This window comes from Ooceraea biroi, chromosome 6 (assembly GCF_003672135.1).
Source record: "Ooceraea biroi isolate clonal line C1 chromosome 6, Obir_v5.4, whole genome shotgun sequence".
Classification (NCBI taxonomy): Eukaryota; Metazoa; Arthropoda; class Insecta; order Hymenoptera; family Formicidae; genus Ooceraea; species Ooceraea biroi.
This window is the reverse complement of record NC_039511.1, coordinates 14,899,646-14,918,751: the sequence shown is the minus strand read 5'-3', so window position 1 is coordinate 14,918,751 and position 19,106 is coordinate 14,899,646. Positions and strand designations below refer to the sequence as shown.

General features: G+C 35.7%; 3 protein-coding genes, 2 long non-coding RNA genes and 1 other non-coding gene across 9 annotated transcripts; 3 read left to right on the top strand and 3 right to left on the bottom strand.

The window, feature by feature from the left end:
- The first annotated feature begins 205 nt into the window (after positions 1–205).
- Positions 206–277, top strand: Trnap-cgg. The gene has a single exon. It is a non-coding gene; the product is annotated as a tRNA-Pro (tRNA).
- Positions 278–686: 409 nt separating this feature from the next.
- Positions 687–1,868, top strand: LOC105285911 (signal recognition particle 19 kDa protein). The gene is made up of 2 exons (XM_020033816.2): positions 687–839; positions 1,204–1,868. Exons 1-2 carry the CDS (start codon positions 793–795, stop codon positions 1,598–1,600), a joined length of 444 nt encoding a protein of 147 aa, XP_019889375.1. The 5' UTR covers positions 687–792; the 3' UTR covers positions 1,601–1,868.
- LOC105285909 lies at positions 1,641–4,779 on the bottom strand. Of its 2 annotated transcripts, none has more exons than XM_011350462.3 (6): positions 4,605–4,779; positions 4,031–4,162; positions 3,787–3,915; positions 2,766–3,286; positions 2,593–2,688; positions 1,641–2,306 (listed from the first exon to the last, which is right to left on the bottom strand). In XM_011350462.3, exons 1-6 carry the CDS (start codon positions 4,663–4,665, stop codon positions 1,887–1,889), a joined length of 1,359 nt encoding a protein of 452 aa, XP_011348764.3. In that variant the 5' UTR covers positions 4,666–4,779; the 3' UTR covers positions 1,641–1,886. The 2 variants fall into 2 exon arrangements, with proteins under 2 accessions (XP_011348764.3, XP_026825875.1); XM_026970074.1 differs by having other exon boundaries at positions 2,766–3,046.
- A 439-nt stretch (positions 4,780–5,218) lies between these two features.
- LOC113562055 lies at positions 5,219–16,084 on the top strand. Its single transcript, XR_003406605.1, has 3 exons — positions 5,219–5,567; positions 14,594–14,783; positions 15,241–16,084. It is a non-coding gene; the product is annotated as an uncharacterized LOC113562055 (long non-coding RNA).
- LOC105285910 lies at positions 5,813–10,798 on the bottom strand. Of its 3 annotated transcripts, none has more exons than XM_011350466.2 (4): positions 10,216–10,798; positions 7,219–7,514; positions 6,753–7,022; positions 5,813–6,665 (listed from the first exon to the last, which is right to left on the bottom strand). In XM_011350466.2, exons 2-4 carry the CDS (start codon positions 7,489–7,491, stop codon positions 6,555–6,557), a joined length of 654 nt encoding a protein of 217 aa, XP_011348768.1. In that variant the 5' UTR covers positions 7,492–7,514; positions 10,216–10,798; the 3' UTR covers positions 5,813–6,554. The 3 variants fall into 3 exon arrangements, with proteins under 3 accessions (XP_011348768.1, XP_011348766.1, XP_011348770.1); XM_011350464.2 differs by lacking the exon at positions 10,216–10,798 and adding an exon at positions 7,930–9,452; XM_011350468.2 differs by lacking the exon at positions 10,216–10,798 and adding an exon at positions 7,930–8,011 and having other exon boundaries at positions 7,219–7,492.
- On the bottom strand, positions 14,552–15,780 carry LOC113562056. Its single transcript, XR_003406606.1, has 2 exons — positions 15,692–15,780; positions 14,552–14,895 (listed from the first exon to the last, which is right to left on the bottom strand). It is a non-coding gene; the product is annotated as an uncharacterized LOC113562056 (long non-coding RNA).
- Positions 16,085–19,106: the final 3,022 nt, after the last annotated feature.

The following is a 19,106-nucleotide window of genomic DNA, read 5'->3' as shown; positions in this document are numbered from 1 at the left end:
AAAAGCCCTTGAACTGTCAAGCGCGCAGCATCTCGCGCACTCGTACATCATTCACACGGAAGACGATTCGCCAATCGGAGGAAGAGCAATCAGACTTGATGTTTTTCGATAAGGATATCCTTTTTCACATGCTCATGATTATTATGGATAAAATGATATTATTAATACCGAAGTTCACGTGTATACCAAAAGAAGTCTATCACATGGCTCGTTGGTCTAGGGGTATGATTCTCGCTTCGGGTGCGAGAGGTCCCGGGTTCAAATCCCGGACGAGCCCAAGAGTGATCTTTTTTGTTATTATTTGTTATTATCGGTATTTAACTTGATAATAGATCGTTCTCTTTCCTCCTTGCAGAACTTTCAATTTTGATAAGCTATTATTATGCATAAAAAAGAGAGAGAAAGAGACATTATCTAGAGAGAAAAGAAGTATATAATATTTTTTTATGTAATAAGAAAAGACAAAATCCATGCATATTTAATACAATTTTACAAGTTAACATATTTATTTTATTTTATTTTATTATTCGATTCGATAGTTGCAAATTCAACTATAATAAACGCATTCTCTCATACAACTATTAAATAATCTGCGTTGTTTAATTATACGTTGCAATAGATTAATAAATAAATTGCAACAGATACTTAAAATATGTTTACATAAATAAAAGATGTATTAATAGCTGACTAATAATAAAATGGTTCAATTCTTTATTGTTTTTGACATTGGTGCAATTAAATTAATGTGTAATATGTATACATGAGTGGTGTGTGGTTTTCTTCGCAGACAACATGTCGCTTGCGTGGAACCCAGCAAAGAAGCATAGCGAGCGTGAGAGGTAAAGCACAATAGTATTAAAAAAGGAACTTAATAAATCAATAAATAAATTTTTTTGTAATGTTCATTAATGCAACATTTCTTTCGCAATTTGTCTCGACTCGTAAGATACGTTGCGCTCTACAGGCTATTTAACCTAACCTATAACGCCAATTTGAATGACAGATTCTTAATTGTTGTACGCATATTCAAGTTAGAAAAACTGTAACTTTTATGCAGTTTTAACAAGGAACTGAAAAGATCCTAACAAGATAAAAAGCTCCAGTTTTAATATAAATATTTGACATTTATTAGTTTATTAGTTTATAGGGACTTCCATCATGCACACAAATTTAAATCTACATTGACATTTTCCTTTTTTACAGGTGGATATGCATTTATCCGATATACATAAACAGTAAAAGAAGTTTGGCTGGTGGACGAAAGTTGTCTAAAGAGAAATGCGTGGAAAATCCAACTCATCAAGAAATACGAGATGTGCTGGTAGCGGCGGGTTTTAATGTTGGCGTTGAGAATAAGCTGCACCCGAAGGAACGCAGCAAGGAACCCGTGTATCGCGGTCGCATTCGCGTGCAGCTGAGAAATGATGACGGTACACCGGTACGAGCCGAATTTCCTACTAGAGATTCCGTTTTAGAATATATCGGGACCACAATACCGAAACTGAAGACTCGCCAAGGCAAACAGAGCTCGAGCGAGCAAACGTCACATCAGCCGTCCACATCAGCATCGAAGAAAGGAAAAGGCAAGGGAAGAAGATAAAGAGAGGGAAGAAGATTCGAAACTATTATTTATAGTGGAGCTTGGTTTGCACATATTTTTTATTATATAAGATGTCTGAATGATATGCGTACGTGCATGTATGTACATATACGCATATATATATATATATATAAATATTAAAAAAATATATATGTCTATATAAAAGAAAATATAATAGAAAAGTTCTAAGAAAATGTAGTTTCCTATAAAATCATAATACAATAATATTAGAAAAACCTTTAAATTACAAATACATCCAAGTTGGAGATATTTAATTTATATTTTGTTATTGACTGCCTCCACTATCTGCTTTATTTTCTTCTTTAGAAATGATATCTGCAATTATATTAAGCCCTTTTGTTTTATCATCAGCATTTACAATTTTATCGGTAAGAACTGCAGCATCACTTCGCTGTTCAGAATTTGCGTTATTCGTGTAACATGAAGTTGGATTAGGCGCCGAAATTAGCTGATCTGATAAACTTTGCGGGATAGGTTGGAGAATATATCCATTTAAAGGATTGAGTACACTGATCAAAGGGTTGTAATAAGGATATTGAGGATTCGGAGAACCAAAGTATCGATATTGCATTGGTTGATGTAATGTGTCTGTGCCGAAAATATATGGCTTTATGAATTGCGAGAATTGAACTGGGAAGTCTGATCCAGGAATACTTTCACCAACATTGTACGCGACAGATTTATCCTGGAAGAATAAAATTTTCGTTCGTTATTTATATTATTACAAGTCAGTTCAGAGAAAAACCAAATATGCAGAGTATCGCAACTTTCGTGATAAATTCTAATTTAATCTGTTTCTAGTAAAAAAAGATCGCTTATACAAGATGATGAAAAAATTTGCAACAAGTATTAAAATTACGGCAATACAGTGCAGGTTCCGTAAAGGCAAGATGTGTACTTATTACTTTGTAAACTTGTATTAACTTATATACTAACTTGTATAATTTGTAAACTTGTGTTGTAAAACTTACCGCGTTATTTCTGGCGGTGGAAGAATCATATAAAGCAGCATCATCATCGACATTTTTGCATGATCTGTCGACGAAGGGTAAACTATCTTGTAATGGCTAATGCAGAAAGAAAATTAAGATTATATTATTATTACACATTCTGGTATAATTTGATAATTAGGTGTGTTGCTTACATTAGCGCTTCTGACGATGCTGCCATGATACATGGGATAACGGTTTGGTAAACGATGTGCAAATAAATTGTGTAATAATTGCGACGGAAGAGTAGCCGTTCTTAGTACGCTGTGGTGAAGAGGCACTCCGTATCTGTATCCTCCGTACGGATAAGTTCCCAACAGCGGACTTAATAAATCATACCATCCATTTGGTGGATAATTGAGGACCGAGTTCGCTGATCCGGTCAAAGATCTCTCTCTTGCGTCGAGCGTAGCTGGATCCTCGTGCTTTGCGGCCTCTGGTAGCACATACAATGGAGAGTTGTATGTACTCCGTGAAATGGGACTGGTTAACGATACGTGTGATGATACATCATCATAAAATTCACTTTCGGGATTATTTTTGTCAGCTACGCCCGAAAACGAATTTGTCCTAGGATCGGCACTATCGTAAGCCGCATTATACGCTCCGAAAAAATGGGAGTGACCAGCCGATGGTCCTCCATTAATAAAATACTGTGCCACTTTGTCGGCATCTCCTATAAGACAATTTACTACATTTTACATTAATACTGCATACTGACGTTTCTCCAAATATGTAAAAAGTGCCTTGATTTTCTTTTAGAAGGTATTTTTTTGAACGATTCTTTTTTATTCTTTAGATTAGAATATCATTTCATTTTTTACTTCTATAGATAAAGTTGCTTTTATTAATTATTGATTATTTTATATTTTATATTATTAATTAAAAATTTAAAGGTTTTCCCGCTGTTTTGATTATTAATTTAAAAGTTCTCTATATGCACTTATGCATAAAGGAAGAGGTTCTATCTTCTTACCGTTAAACTTAGTTAATAACAATACGTTTTATAATTTCCAATATTGTCAAATGTTGGTGGAGTACGTGATTCAAAGTTTTCATGATTTAATAATATTTTTTGCAATGATTAAAATATAAAATGAGCATGTCTTACTGCAGCTACATCTAGATCAGAATAAAAAACAATGAAATCCTTTTACATAATTATTCTGATCTTACCCATTCTGAGACGACGTCTAGATTTTAAAATAGAACGCACACTTCGCTCCTCATCCGTGAGGTCATCAGAAAGTACATTCAGGTCGATAGTCTGAATTTCCCTTTGTAAACGCTGTATGCATTCTGTACCTAAAATTGTATATTGTTAAGTAAAAAAGAAAAGTTTTTAAAAAATTGTTTTAAGCACTCATAGTTTGTTACCACTTTTGTTAAAATAAAAGATATTTATATTATTGAGTAATACCTTCATCATTATCATCAGAAAAATTGCATTCACAATAGTCATCCGAAAAAACTGCAGAAGCGTTACATTGTTCACACAGCAGATTACAAATTTCAGCATCATTTGTATCCAATAAAATGCCATGAATTATTGCTACAAGCATGTTTTATTTATCATTAATTAAATTAATTGAACTGCTAGTAATATTAAATTATGAATAACAGATTCAGCTGCGTATAATTTAAAGCCCAAAGGACGATATTTAATTAATCATATAAAACATTTTGATATTGCATTTTTGAAAACTTTTTCTTTTATTATCTCTAAAAAATAATAAATATTTGAAAAATTAGAAGACAGTATTCTTAGTAAAAAAGGACTTTGAATCATATGTAAGATAATTAAATATCAATACAATCTTTCCATTTATGCAATCAGATAATTGATTCTATTTTAATAAATAATTATAAAATTGAATTTTTATATTATTATATAATTTTATGATATACTATATTAAAATGAGATGAATTGTTAATATAATTATAATAAAATTATTAATCATCAAATGAGGGGCCACAAAATTTTGTATACGAACCAGCATAACATAGAATATGAATTAACAATAGAAATTGATGTCTATTATATTGGATAGCCATATTATCCGGTAAATGATAAAAGCTCAAATAAAAAATGTAAAGTTTGGTACAAATCCGCACGCGATCCCGCACTACACTGCCATAACAGCAGTGTGTGTATTGATTTATATTAGTTTACGTTGCACAATTTGCTGATTATTTTTCAAACTGATTGTCGGATTTGATTGCCGCAACTTCGTGTTTTGTGTCATTGGATGCAATCAGTTGCGTCACCAAGGTATGAAAGAAAATGTCACAATTTATCAGTATCCGGCAAAGATTTCGGGGAATTATTACAATACACTTGACTCCGCTGCTTCGTCTTTCTTTTAGCTTTGCGATCTCGCAAGTTTCGTCAAATGTATTACACAAGACGAAATGGAATAATATCAAATCTACTGACGTCACTTTGCTTGGACTACTACGAACAATATTACGAAAATACGATGCAATACTACGACCAAATTGTATATTAAAAAATTTGTTGTCGATCCTTTTTAAAATTTTAAATTAACTTTACGCTTTCATGAGCTCCATTATTTTTCATATAAATATTATATATACATATATGCGTTTGAACACTTCAAATGAGTTGACATAGACATTGCGCGCTACGTAGTTGCTCTAGACGTTCGGGAGCGCGCCTGCGCGGACGAATCCGCGGTTCGCGAAAACAGGCTCCGCCGTGCTCCTGCTCGCCGGATCGTCGGGGGCTTGCAGCGACCGCCGTTGCTATCGCGGCGTCGGAGTTTTGGCGATAATGTCTCCTCGGTGCACGGAAAAAGCGGCCGCTGCGAGTGCGGGATGCATCAACACCTTTAACGACCACTCGTGAACGAGGCAAGGCCGCCTATGGTCGGCTATTGGCGGCTACCATGAAAGTCGCTTCGAACGCGGCGCCGCGTTTGGTTGCACCTAGGCTTGTAAGTGTATCGCGCTCTCAGCCTCTTGTACCAATATACCAACATAAAAATTTATTGTAGCGTTTCGAAAAGCTCTCGAGCTAAGCTGCAAGAATATGTAATAAAAAATAGGGGTTTCCATTTAAGATTTTTATGTTGACTATGACCGGGCTTCCCAAGGTCATACCAAGGTCAAATAGATATCATCATCTAATAGATTGTTTTAAGCCCTATGCTTTTTGTTTGAAACCTTTTTCCACTAAATCATTATTTTCCAAGATTTTTAACCGTTCCGGAACTTTTTGCCAGCACTGTATATCTATATATCTCGACGGCTGGTCTTCTTTCTTCAACGAAAATGACTATATTTTTGGGGCATCATGAGACATATATTTCATCTAGAAATTCTAGAATATTAGAATTTGTTGGTGTGCGAGTTTGATTGATCTCTTTGTATTCTATTTTTCTTATTATATAGATCCATATTTTCAACTCACTTTTAACGATGAAAATTAGTATCTTCACTGTGGCTTCTCAGCCAGTCAGGTGATTTTTAAGCCACTTTTAGAATTGTTGATAAAGTGATAATGTTTCATTGCTAAAAGAGCGTTGTTATCAATAAAAATGAGTTGAAAATATAGACCATAGTGTACTAGTTTATTTTGTTATAATTATGATAATATATGAGAGCAATAGACAAGAATTTAGTTATCAGTATTAATTATATTACGTGCAGCTTTCACACACAAATATGATTAAAGTTCCAAAATTAAATAGCACGTCAGAGGATAAATAATAACACTTTCAGTGCTGCAAATCTTGTTGCCGTAATAGGAATTATATCAAATTTTGAAAATCCTGTTGAAAATAGTTTCCATCGATGTGGGATGTATTTTATTCAACATTATTATGTTTCAAAAAGTTTTATTAAAATTTTGTCTCTCTAAATTACATATGAGCAATATATAAAATATTTATGATGATTGATTTTTTCTGATATAGCATTGCTTATGTAATCCTTTCCATTTCTTCTTTTATCGCACTTTTTTCAAAATTTTTGAGTAATTTTTCTATTCGATTTGTGCAATCGGCAGAAAGTTTATGATCAATGTCGTAGACCTGCAATTAAAGTAGAAAAGTGCAATTAAATTACAAGAATAATATAAAAGCTTTAAAATTATAAACTTTGTTGTGTAAAGCGTGTACCTTTTTGATAAAATCAGTTTTTAGCCTTTTCTCTTTAAATATCATCTTTTCGCCTTTCCTTAAATTATCAAAAACTTGTACTCGCAATGGTCCAAATTTTTTGTGAAACTTCTTAAGATCTCCTGCACATTCTTCTTCTAATTTTTGCATCTCTGCGTGTATCTTTCTTTCCTCCTCACCTAACTGGTCTACCTTCTTGTTAAACCTTTTTATATCACTGTACGCATCCTCGTAATCTTTCCGTATTTTTGTTCGAAAGTCTTCGGTAAGCTAAATATTATGACTATTATTTAGTATAACAGTTTATACGGAGTATTAGTTTTCATGTTTGTACAAATTGTATCTCTATTGGCATACGTGATACACCTCACTGGTATGTCACGTATGCAATAGAAATATATACCGTATTTTATATAAATTAGATACAAACACAATTATAATACCTTTTAAAACGCAATTATATTACCTTTTGAACTTCATCTGTGACTACAGCCTTGAGTTGATCCGATGCCCTTGGGTATTTGTTAAATATTTCGTCGATTCGTATCTGATTCATTTTTATCCATGTATCGACTTTAGCATTAACTTTGGCGTCATCGTAGTCCATCAAAAACGTATCTTCATTTGTAACGTTGTCCAGTACTCTAGCCAGTACTTCAGAACTCCAGTGTAAAACCCGATCTCTTTCTTCCATGGTACCTGCCCACGTTTCGGGCATTCTGCCTATGATTTGTCCCATTCTATCAAAGTATAAGGCCGGATCTACAACCCAGATAACACAAAAGTTCCAGAGACAATCTAAGAACGTTCAAAGAATGTTCAACGTTCGTAGGACCAAATGGAATGTAAGTTCACATTCGGTGTTGTATTTCTCAAATTTCTCAGTGCAAAAATATGGGCGTAAACGGCAGCGTGGCCGCTCTCAGGTTCCTCTCTGGTAGGACGTTCTTAGAATATTTCTGGTACTTTTGTGCTATCTGGGAATAGGTGTAGTAAGCTTTAAGCCGTAAGAAATTGACCAATCTCAGTGGAATATGAGGAGAAAGATCGACTGTGATTGATCAATTTTTTACGACTTCAGGCTTACTACACCTATTGTAGACCCGGGCTAATCAGAAAATATTACTAAAATTTTTATGTCATTTATGCTTCTTCTATTATATTGTCTCTTACTTACGTAATAATTTTTCAGACGTTGTATATCCTTTAGTGAACTTATGAAATATTTTGTGCAGATCCTTGCGGTCGAATAGCATTTAGTTTGCGTACAGCGAAAAATTCTCTCTCACAAAAATTTATATATTATCAAATTAAAAATGTCAGCAATCAGAGATGTTAGCAATTGTAATTTAATTAGCTGTTTGATGTTTGCTTCGTTACGTCCAATGCTGCGTTCTTTTGTTTTTCCAGTACGTGCAATAGAATATGTAGGATTATTCTGGTTGTAATAAAAATTATATATTTATTAATTGATAGAGGGGTGCCACCGGTGGCGCACGTACAAAACCCTAACGTAAAAGAACGTACAAAAACAAAAAGAGGAGGCTTTCACTACAAAACTACTACATCAACTAAATCGTATGAATAAACGCAACAACAACAACAACAATAGTGCAAAGAAACGTTAAATCTTAGTTCTAAATATATCTGTTTGATCCTGATTATTCAATGATTATTCAATGCAACAATATTGAAATTTACATTTTCAATTGTCCTGCAACTGATTTTTCAGTTTTTTGAAAATTGTGTCGGCTTTTGCTTCCCTTTGTACGGTGGCGCCATGTTGCGGCAGTCGAGATGCTAATATATATAACACTATTGATATATTCTTCTGGGATAAATACATAGCAGGCCAATAACGAGAGAAGTGATAAGATTACATGGAGAAGAAGTCAGTTACACTGGTCGTAATCACCCAAATGCATGAAATTTTCTCGCCTTGCGAGGCAGGGGAGTGAAGAATACGATCGAAACGCGAGAGCGAGATCGTAGCTTGCATTGAGCGCCATTTTGCTTTGCGTCGGACTCGCGTGGAAAAAGGAACTGGAACGGATGTCCGCCTGTCGGGAAAGCCTGCGGGATTGAATTGGTACGAGGCTCGCGTCGGGGTGTCAATTCGAAGCGACGTAATCTCCGCTGAGCGCAGCCAATAATCGGCTTATTGATTTTGATTTGTGCCAGTGTAAAGGCCTGTGCATAACAGTGTAGATGTACTGCGATCGCACCGGCTGAATTACACATAGAGCATACGTGATTCTGCGAGATTAGCAACAAAAATGCTGCTTTTAATCATGCCATTCGAAATCCGAATTTCGGATATTTTGACAGAAACTTGACGTTGTTTTTAGAAAAAAACAGTAAATCGTTGAAACGTTTTTATTAGTTACGTTATATCACAAGTTATTGTGTGAATAAAATCTGTTTTATTCACATTTGTATTTATATAAGTTATTATACATATAAATAAAGCTTGCTGAATAGCAAGATACAACAGACTTTAAATTTTCTGAATACTTACGCTAATACTTTTTCGACAAATATTAACGATAGTTATTGGTTGCTAAACGGATCTACTTTTGCGACTTACTGTCGTCCCATATTTGGAATATTTTATGATGAACGCCAGTTTGGAGTCCTGGAACCCTTCGAGCTTCGACTTAAAAATTTCGTTGTTAATGGAATATTTATACTTCGAAACAGGTATTGTATTCGTATACTTCAAATGAATTTTACCTAATATATCTTCTGTTCAATAATCGCAGCCTTCAATCAAAGTAAATAATTGTTCGCAATATATACCTACGTACTCTTTATTTACATATATTTCATAAGACATTTTAACCGAATCCTTTTATCAAAAGATTTCTTTTACCAGAAAATCTTGTCTATTGTTGATGTGCACATAGTCATGATACACAGAGCGTTTATCAGTATCAATCCGAAGCTGATCTCCGCAACGTTCGCTCAATGTCGACCGTTTTTCTTTTGGAGGCCGCTGAAGGGGTGATGAACGGCCATTTTCATGCCCAATGACGAAGGAATACATTCTCGTCTGACGAAATTACAAAGTAATCCTAGGACACCTTGCGCCTTAGAAGCATCGCGCAAAGCGAAAGTTTCGCTGTGGCAACTAGTTGACGCTTTTAACGATCCCAGCGACGTTTATTCGCGAGCATGCTCACGTGAAAACCCCTATAGATCCCGTGCACGAGTTATACATACGTGGCACTCGCTTTATGGTACCGTTCGAGCGACAAATTGAACTAAAAATAACCGCTTTGCGCACGATGCCGATGCCACCTGACTACTCGTGCGTGCGCGAAGGTGGCCTCGTGCCGAGTACGGAATATACACTTCACCTAGCTGCTCCTTTGAAGCCGAAGCTGGGAAATCGCCTTGCGAATTATATACATGTGTACAGTGTGCACGTACACTGTGTGCAGCTTTTTACAGCATGACCTACCTTTTGCCTATGTTAAATACCGCTTGTCGTATTGTAGCATGCTCGGCTCATCTTGAAATCGCTCTAGCGAGGCTGCAGCTCGTAATTGAAGCTGCCGATGCAACGTAGATGTTATCTAGGGCTGCAAACATATAAATATAAACGTTACGCTTGTTATACTTTACCTAGCATTTACAGAAGAAACACTTTACATGTTTTAATCAAATTTGTACAATTATAAACAATAGTAATGTAATATTGTAATATGTTAACGATTGACTGAAGTTAACAATGACGATCTATCATGAATAAATTGCATTCGCAGGTACTTTTTTAATCTTTATGCGCACGTTGGACGTAACGCCTCGAAGAGGCTTTTCGATATTTTTGTACTTATACGAGCGACAAGGGAATGATCTCTATCCACCCGATTATAAATTTGACAGTGAGTACGTAGATACCCGGGGTTGAGGGTGAACGGTTCCTTCCACGCGACAGATCAAAACCAGTTCCCGTGGAATCGACATACCTAAGTACGGGCCAGCTAGCACAAAAAGAAAGACAGTGCTTCCGGTTCCATTCACCAATCAGGAAGAATTAACGTGTACGTACTGTCGTTCGTATGCATCAAAGGCGTTTCAAAGTGATAAACTATAGTGCGATCATGTGCATAATTTATAGACGTGGAGCAGCTGGCTTATGAAATTTCGGGAATATAGCGATCGGATAGCAATTATTTTTGTAACAATTTTATGTATCTAAAGAATCAATTAATATTAATATTTGATTAAGAAATTATATCTTAGATTTTTAATTAAATTAGTTCTTTTATCGACTTGAATACAAATGCAAAAACATGATAATAGCAAACGTTATTAACTTTTAACTGCGGCATACCAGCATGTTCTGATTCAATTACCGTCGAAATCCCTTGTCGTCGAGCATTAAAGCCATCTAATCCTAGGGATACGGGGATATACGGGACAAGGACGGTCCTCGAATCGGTGTGCTAAGCTTCACAGAGGCTCTCTCGTTGGGGTAACGGTAATCGATGAAAAAAGCTAAAATAGTAACAATGGCGTCGCTTCTCATTGCGTTGCACTTGGTGCAGGTAAAACTCGGAATGGCGCATCTAGGTTTTTTTATAAAAGAAAAAATAAGAGAGAAGATAACGCAATTTAGAGGAAACATTACTCTAAAGCATAAAGCATTACTTTCTCGAATTCTATTTTTAAACCTGGAATATATGTTAATAGAATTGCATATTGGCATTCTAATTAGTAAGAATTACCAGATTATTATAAAACGTATTATTTTTAACAACATTTTTGCTATTTATATCAAAAACTAGTTTATAAAATTAAATAAATTGAATTCGCAATCTCAAAATCTAGAAAATAAAAATTTTAGGAATCAAAACTTTAGAATGAGACAAATATTTTTCAAAGATATGTATTATAAAATTATGCTGTGCTACCAACTCGTTTTCTATGATAAAAGCATACTTTTCTTCTTGACATTTTCTTCTTCGTTCGTTTTTTCATTTTTCAACCGCTCGTCTCTGATCTGCAACTACGTTAAAATTTATAAACTTACCAACATATTTCTTAAAGTTTCGCTTAAACATGGCAAGTTGTTTTTTCAAAATGAGATAAAGTGACTGGACTCTTCTTTTTCTCCATCTCGCTCTTTATTCTTTCTTTTTCTTCCTTTACGTGCATCTTTCTATCTTTATCTACGTCTCTATTCCCGCTTTAACTTGACAAAAAAAGGGTGCGATGAGAAGTGCGAGCAATCGTGGTTATTTTCGCTCGCTCGACTCGATACGTGGAAGCCATTGTTCGCGCGATTCTAGTTTAGCAGTGAGATCCTTGATGTCAGCCAGTCTAATAAAAGCAGGGTCGAGCTTGCGACTACTGATCGCGCTCAATCGTGATTTATTCCCGCTGCTGCAATTTTGGCCTGGGTAAACTATCTTTCTTGATAATTGCGTGATAATTGTATCATTAAATAATCATAATACTTATTGAATATATGTACATATAGACAGTGCGATTACCATATTTATATCGTAATTAGTGCAATAATTTGAAATGGATGATTTGCTCTTTTTTTTAATTAAACAATATACATACGTTCATTTATTATTCAATAACTAAATTGTTCATGATACATTTATTTCCTAAATGACAGTTTAATAAGTAAAATGAGCGATCTGCAGATAAAGGCAGGGACAATAGTTATCAATAGCACTTGTACCCCTGTTTGATCTGTGCTTCTCATAAGGTTCTCGGGAGACGTTCATCTGATGGCAAGCTGCCAAGCAGACACAATCTATACTATAAATACTGCTACACATCACTGGCGTACCATACTGGATCGTTCCGTTCCACGCGGCTACCCCTGCCTTGCAACTTTTTGCTCGCAAGATCGTTGCGCATTCCTTTAACATAGCCAAAATGTCTTGACTCTCCAAAATAATCATTCTTTAACTCATTGGTGCACTTATTTTACGCCGGAGAGAAAAGATTTTGTTACTTTATCCGGATAAAGAATTCTTCAATAGATTCCTAAATAAAAGTAAAGGTGAGACAAATGGAAGATTAATAAGCATTACTTAGTAATAAATAAAATATAGTAACTTACAAACCTTGCTTACGAGTCAAGTTCGAAACGCTACAGGAAGAATAGGAAAAATAATTTTAAAAACTGACTTACAACAACAAGTACATATCTCTATCTCTACAAAAACATTTGTAATCTTATAAAACATAATAAAATCATACAACAAAAATGAAACTGTTGTATATAAGAGAAATAAAAGAGAGAATCGAATATGAAAGATTTGTAGGAAGACGTGTGGAAGACATATACAATTATGATCCCGCGAAAACTTATATGCAACGCCATGTATTAATATAATAATATAATCGATATATGAGCTGCAAGCTTCGCGGCCGTTTTCGAGAGAGGACAAATTCCTACGTTACGTCGCAGGACTCTCAGGCTAATGGCGGCCGTTTACTCGACTCGTGCCCAGACTGGAAGTGGTCGATATTGGTTTTCGGTACATGGTGAGAGAGGAACATCCCTGAGAGAAGGAGCATTGTGAGCGAAGCGAACAGAATCGATAGTTTTAATGTGATACGACTAGGAACATTAGTAGCGTGGACATTGAAGCAGAAAAAAAACGGCAGCGGCAGGAAAATAGAGATATAACGAAGAACCGAAGGAGATACAAGATGGTTGGCGAAAAAAAGGAGAAATAAGAAAGAGAAAAGGAAAGGCGGTTGCGGAGAGTAACGTTTATTGGACGTTATTAAATATAATGTCGTGAACCGTGTCTCCCTTCGGGAGAGTTGTCCGATAGCTTCGTAATTTGTTAAAAGGATTCTTGCTACGTAGGATTTTTTTAAATATGTTTCGTTTCCGATGTCTTCGATCTGCTGCGTGTTTCTCAACGAGTTTTCTTATCAAATTTCCTGAGCGATGTGTATCATTGTATTCTTTTATTTTTTTCTTACATGAGAGTAAAATCGTCAAGCAGCGTAAGGATTATAACTTCTTATATTGCGTGTTAGTTTGTAAATTAAAAGATGTTCTTAAAATTTACATTTTACATTTTACGTTAATAATTTTTGATTAACTTATATCTTTTGAGTCGAACAATATGCGATAAATTCGGATGTTTTTTGTAATAATTACGCTTCTATATATATTTATTTTATTAATTATAATACCATATAATCGCATCATCCTTATTATCATTATTTTACTTGATACGATTTATCTGTTCCATTTATTGATTCATAATTTTGGGATTTATCATAATTGATCATAATCCAAATCCGAATAAAATATTAATGGTTTTTAATTGTGACATGTGTTGTAACATTGTGGAAATCAACTTCGCGTTTAACGGAGGATGCATGTGCAGTGAATCAGTTGATAGTCCGACTAAGAGCCATGGCGTGTCACCCCCTAATGGCAGTGTCGACGAGTGAAATTTACCTGAAAATCGCGTTAGTCGCGAAGTTTCGGCCGTCTAGTATTTCCGGCGGAGATTATCACGAAAGGGACTCCTTGCTACAACGCCAAGCACACAAATTGGATTGAGATTATGGCGGCATCCTGCTTCATGCATGCGCGTCCTTCTTAAGATAGCGCAGAAGCTCTCTTAGCACGCGGAAATTTTGAGACGCAACACAAGCTTCATCCAATATCAAGTTTATTAAATATAATCAATGTTTGTATCAGTGCACTTTGTCAACTGCATTTTATCAGTGCGTTCTCAGTAGAAAATATTTGTACCAGCATAGTCACGAGTAGGTGACGAAGAATTATAGCTTAAATAATTATTATAATTTATAATGTATATATTTTATGTGTTTTATTACAGATCTGATGGCACGTGCAACGTTGTGAAACTTGGTATAATCTAGGCTGCATCTAGTAGATCGGTTATCACTTTGGAGGCTTAGCCAAAGATCCGTGCAAATTGAGCGTCGTATCCATCCCGTCTTAAGATACCGTGTACCACCTCTTTGAGATTCTGGAATTTGCGCTCTGCGGGGTGTGAGAGCAAGCAGGTAAGTGGATATACATCCGACTTAATCGATTACCCATCCTGCCGTGCGACAAACGCATCCTCCCGGGATATTTGCGACACGTCTATGTGTTGCTTGCACACACACTTCAGATCTAAAATTAAAATTTTTACAAGTGAATATTATACATACACGTACAACTCCAATTTTTAGAATTGGTGCATCGGTTAAATATTTTAGGTTTTATCTCGTTTTATGTTTTATTCACAACTCTGTTCCTTTCTTTCCATATTGAGCGATAACGTTTTGATTATGAGAGCTGACATAATTCTTATCAATAATATTTTGAAATTTATTATTACATTAAAATTTTATTTAAATATATCAATGTCGAAGTTATGTCAGTTAGTATGAAACTGCTGCATAATCCTTTTTCATGTAAATTTAAGTTTTCAGCTCTCTCTTCGCCTCTATTAATTTTGATTGTTGGATTGTTTAGTGTATAATTACAAACTGTGTTAGTCGGCGTCATTAATCCAGGGAGGAAAATTCGACAGTAAGACTCAAGAATGCCGGAACAATTTATGTCTGCCATACGCTCGAGATGTAGGTAAATTCCTCGGCGGGTTATCACTCACGCGGCTTTCCTATTTCCTCCACAGTGACTTTAACGGAGCAGACGTGAGTACAAAGAATTCTCAGTTTGAAGTGGTTCTATTTTATTAAATGTTAATTAACAATTGTAAATGTATGTGCTTGAGTATTTTATTTTTTTAACTGTTTTTCTTCATACATACTGAACAAACTGATTTAATATTATTAATACGTTGAAATATATTTGCACACGCGCGATCCAATCTCGATAGATCGTTTCGGTACGATTCATATACCAGAATGCTAATCCTATGATTAATGATTGCTGTCGCGTAATTGGCGAAAGCGTCGAGTACCTTTAATACAACGCTAAGGTGCACTTGACACAGTGGAACGTCAAACAGATGGATTCGCAACCAGATAGCGAATTGCAACAGACGTCAGATGAGCGTTGCGTTACATATGTGCAACAATGAAGGTATACCATGTTATTATCTCGATGACGAGCAACATTTCGGCCATTTGCCGCGGCAGAAGCGTAATGTTCTTGGCAACATGGTGCGATACAATGTTGTGGCACTTTGATTGGTAGCTCTAACATGCACCAGTAAGTGTGCATATGTATACTGATGACTTGTACCTGACGTGTTCCCTATTGCGCTATTGGCATCCGTTTGGCCTAAAACGTAACTCGCAACAATCAAACAAGAGATAGCAGTGAATAAATTAAAATTATGAAATACGAAAAAGTGCAAGTACACTTTAATACTGTATGACTGTCTTCCCTATACAAATTTCAAAATACGAAACAGTGCAAGTTATACTTTAATTTTGTAATTTCTATACAAATTTCAAAACTCGAAGTATTACATGTATATCTGTGTTTTCTTTTTCTTTTTTTTAAATATTCTGCAACTGTACGCTGTCGTTTCTTCTCTTCTTTCTCTTCTCAAAAGTATTCTTTGTGAAATATTTTATCAGTGTGAAGGGTTTATTAGTATGTTCAAGTAAAACGACGAACCATTATCAACATTATTTTATGTATTAACATTGCCTGATGAGACCTTTGCCTTGATGCACTTTTATCTTATCTTGTCGATAATGTTGATTATGAAAAACAATATCTACTATTCTATGCTGCATTTTATTTTTGTCTTTTTATTTATTCTTGTAGTACGGAAGCAGCTTCGCGTAATCATAAAAGATATGAATGAGGGTAGAAATCGTGCGCCGCGCATCAATCCCAATTTATTGAGTACATACATGCCGACATAAATGATATCCCGTACAACGTGCAATCAATTATTACAACGTATTACATGTAGCTGGTGTTATTAAAACCCATACATGTACATGAACATGAAGACGTAGGAGAGCGTGTTGATTTACTTACCCATCTTAATTAAGTTTCGTATTTAATCGCATTTAACTTTAGCAACAATATCGTCGAGCAACGTACGGGAGGTACCGTGAAATAGTTCTCGCAAAATTATTGCAACGCAAGCGGGTGCATCGAAATAAGGCAACGAGTATCAGAATCCCCCGTAGTTCGCCAATACTGTGAGCGTTAATAAATTTTACGATTCCTGCGGTTTCCACTTTACAATTGTTTACCTGCATCGCGCGCTGCGAATGCCAATGCGAATATGCAAAATATGAAAATTAAGCGACATTGCATTCACTGGAATCACTCGATGACTAATCGTGAATCGGGTTTGGAGATTGTTTCATGTGGCATGCTAAATACGCGGCACGAATGCGTGCTTCCGCCGCAGATTAAAATTAATTTGCGACGTGCATATATATATATATATATTCTCGTGGCGCGCGCGCGTGAAAATTCATACATGATCACGTTCCCCGTATTTAGACCATTTCACATAGCGCGAGCGCGACGTCATGCTCGTGTAAATATGTATGTCCCTCAATTTTCGCAAAATGAGGTCAAACCAACGCTCCCTGTTTAAACAAATGCAGCAATATTGTACTGTGATGCGAAAAAATACTTACGATAGCTTGAACGTATTTTTAAATTAACGGCGATTAAATTTATCATACGTCTTGGAATAGAATATATTAAATTTATTAATCTGGCCTCAATAAATAGGAACGAATAAAATGATAAATAACAAATAGTATAACGATAAATATTAACGTAAGTCTTAATAACTAATCGCGTACATATCGCGAAGAATTTTTTCTATGAGAAAATTGGGAAGCAGAAAATTTATGTAATGGGGGAATCCTCGATTGCAATCGGAAAGTGATAAAAGCATTTTTATGCTCGCTTTGATGTTAAATCTGTCGACTGCGAGAGCGTCAGCCAAAAATTCAAGATAAACCGTACCTTGCCACCAAGGGAATGGCGACGAGGATAGGAAGAGATTTCACATGGGCCGACGAGGGTGAAAAGAGGGTGTGCAGTAGAGTAGGAGCTCGACAGGCACGACGATGCATTTAATAATTAACTTGCTGGATACACGACGATGGATGTCTGACGGGGTTTCGTCGAGAGAATCTAGGAGGGCGGAAGAAAGAAAGAGAAAGAGAGAAAGCGAGAGAGAGAGAGAGAGAGGAAGAGGGAGGGATGATGGTAAGAGAAAGAGAGACATAGAACAAGAGAGGTTTGTTGCAGAAGTGGAAGCTGAGGGAGAATAGAGGTTTGGGAGCGAGTGAATGGGGTGGATGAAGGGTAAGCGGGGAAGCGGGCGATTGCAGACGGGGTGTGAGAGAAAGGGTAGTACTTGGGGTAGGTAGGAAGGTTGGCAGCCGAAATGGCTCTCGTGGATGCTGCGCAACGATCAATACACCACGTGATGCCACGCGTCACGTCTCTCTCGCGCCCACCCTCGCTCCCCTTCACTCACTTTCTCTCTTCCCTTTCTCCCTTGCCTCGATCCATATCTTCTTCATACTCTTTCTAGCACAGCGGCAGCCTATCGCTTTTTCCTTGACTTCGTGACGTAACGTCGGTCCAGACTGGGGGCAAGGGGGAACATCGGCGTGCTTAGTTTATTTCAGAAAATACTTTGAATGCATTATATAATTATACTGTTTTAACAGCAAGTTAAAGTTTTAATTTGTCAGGTGCTTTTCACAGAAATAGAAACTATCATTAGCTTCTGAAATAGCAAGATCGAAAATAATTATTGAGTTTATACAGAACCCTCCCTTGTGTATCCATCCGAAACATCCGAGGTTGTGTAAATAGAACAATATGAACAATATAACAGACACCGAAATTGTAAGAAAAGTTTGCAACGCACGATTAAAGAGAACGTGATTTAACGACAGATTAATATTTTCAACAACGATTTTATATAACAACAAACTGCAATAAAATATAAAGTATATTACATTAGAAAATATAATAGAAAATATAAAATATAATAATAACTCCCTGAATTTGCCCTATGGCTGCAGCGAATGTGGCATTTATGTGTCGAGGATATAATTTTTTTCTGATTGCCTTTAAGCTGGAGCACTTTTGAATTGCTATGTGCAATTTGTCTAACTGTCAATGCTTATCTCTAAATTAGTCATATCGTTGATGAGATCAACAATATGACGGAATAGCTTGAAAAAGTCTTCGCAATTCATTTTCCCAGATCATTTTCTGAGGATATAAATTAGCTTTTAGTATCAATTAATCAAATTGATTTCTTTTTGTGTTACACAAAATAATTGATTGCATTGAAGTAACATGTTTAATATTTTTAGAAGATGATAATAACGCACACACATATACACACATTGTCAATAGCGCTGTAG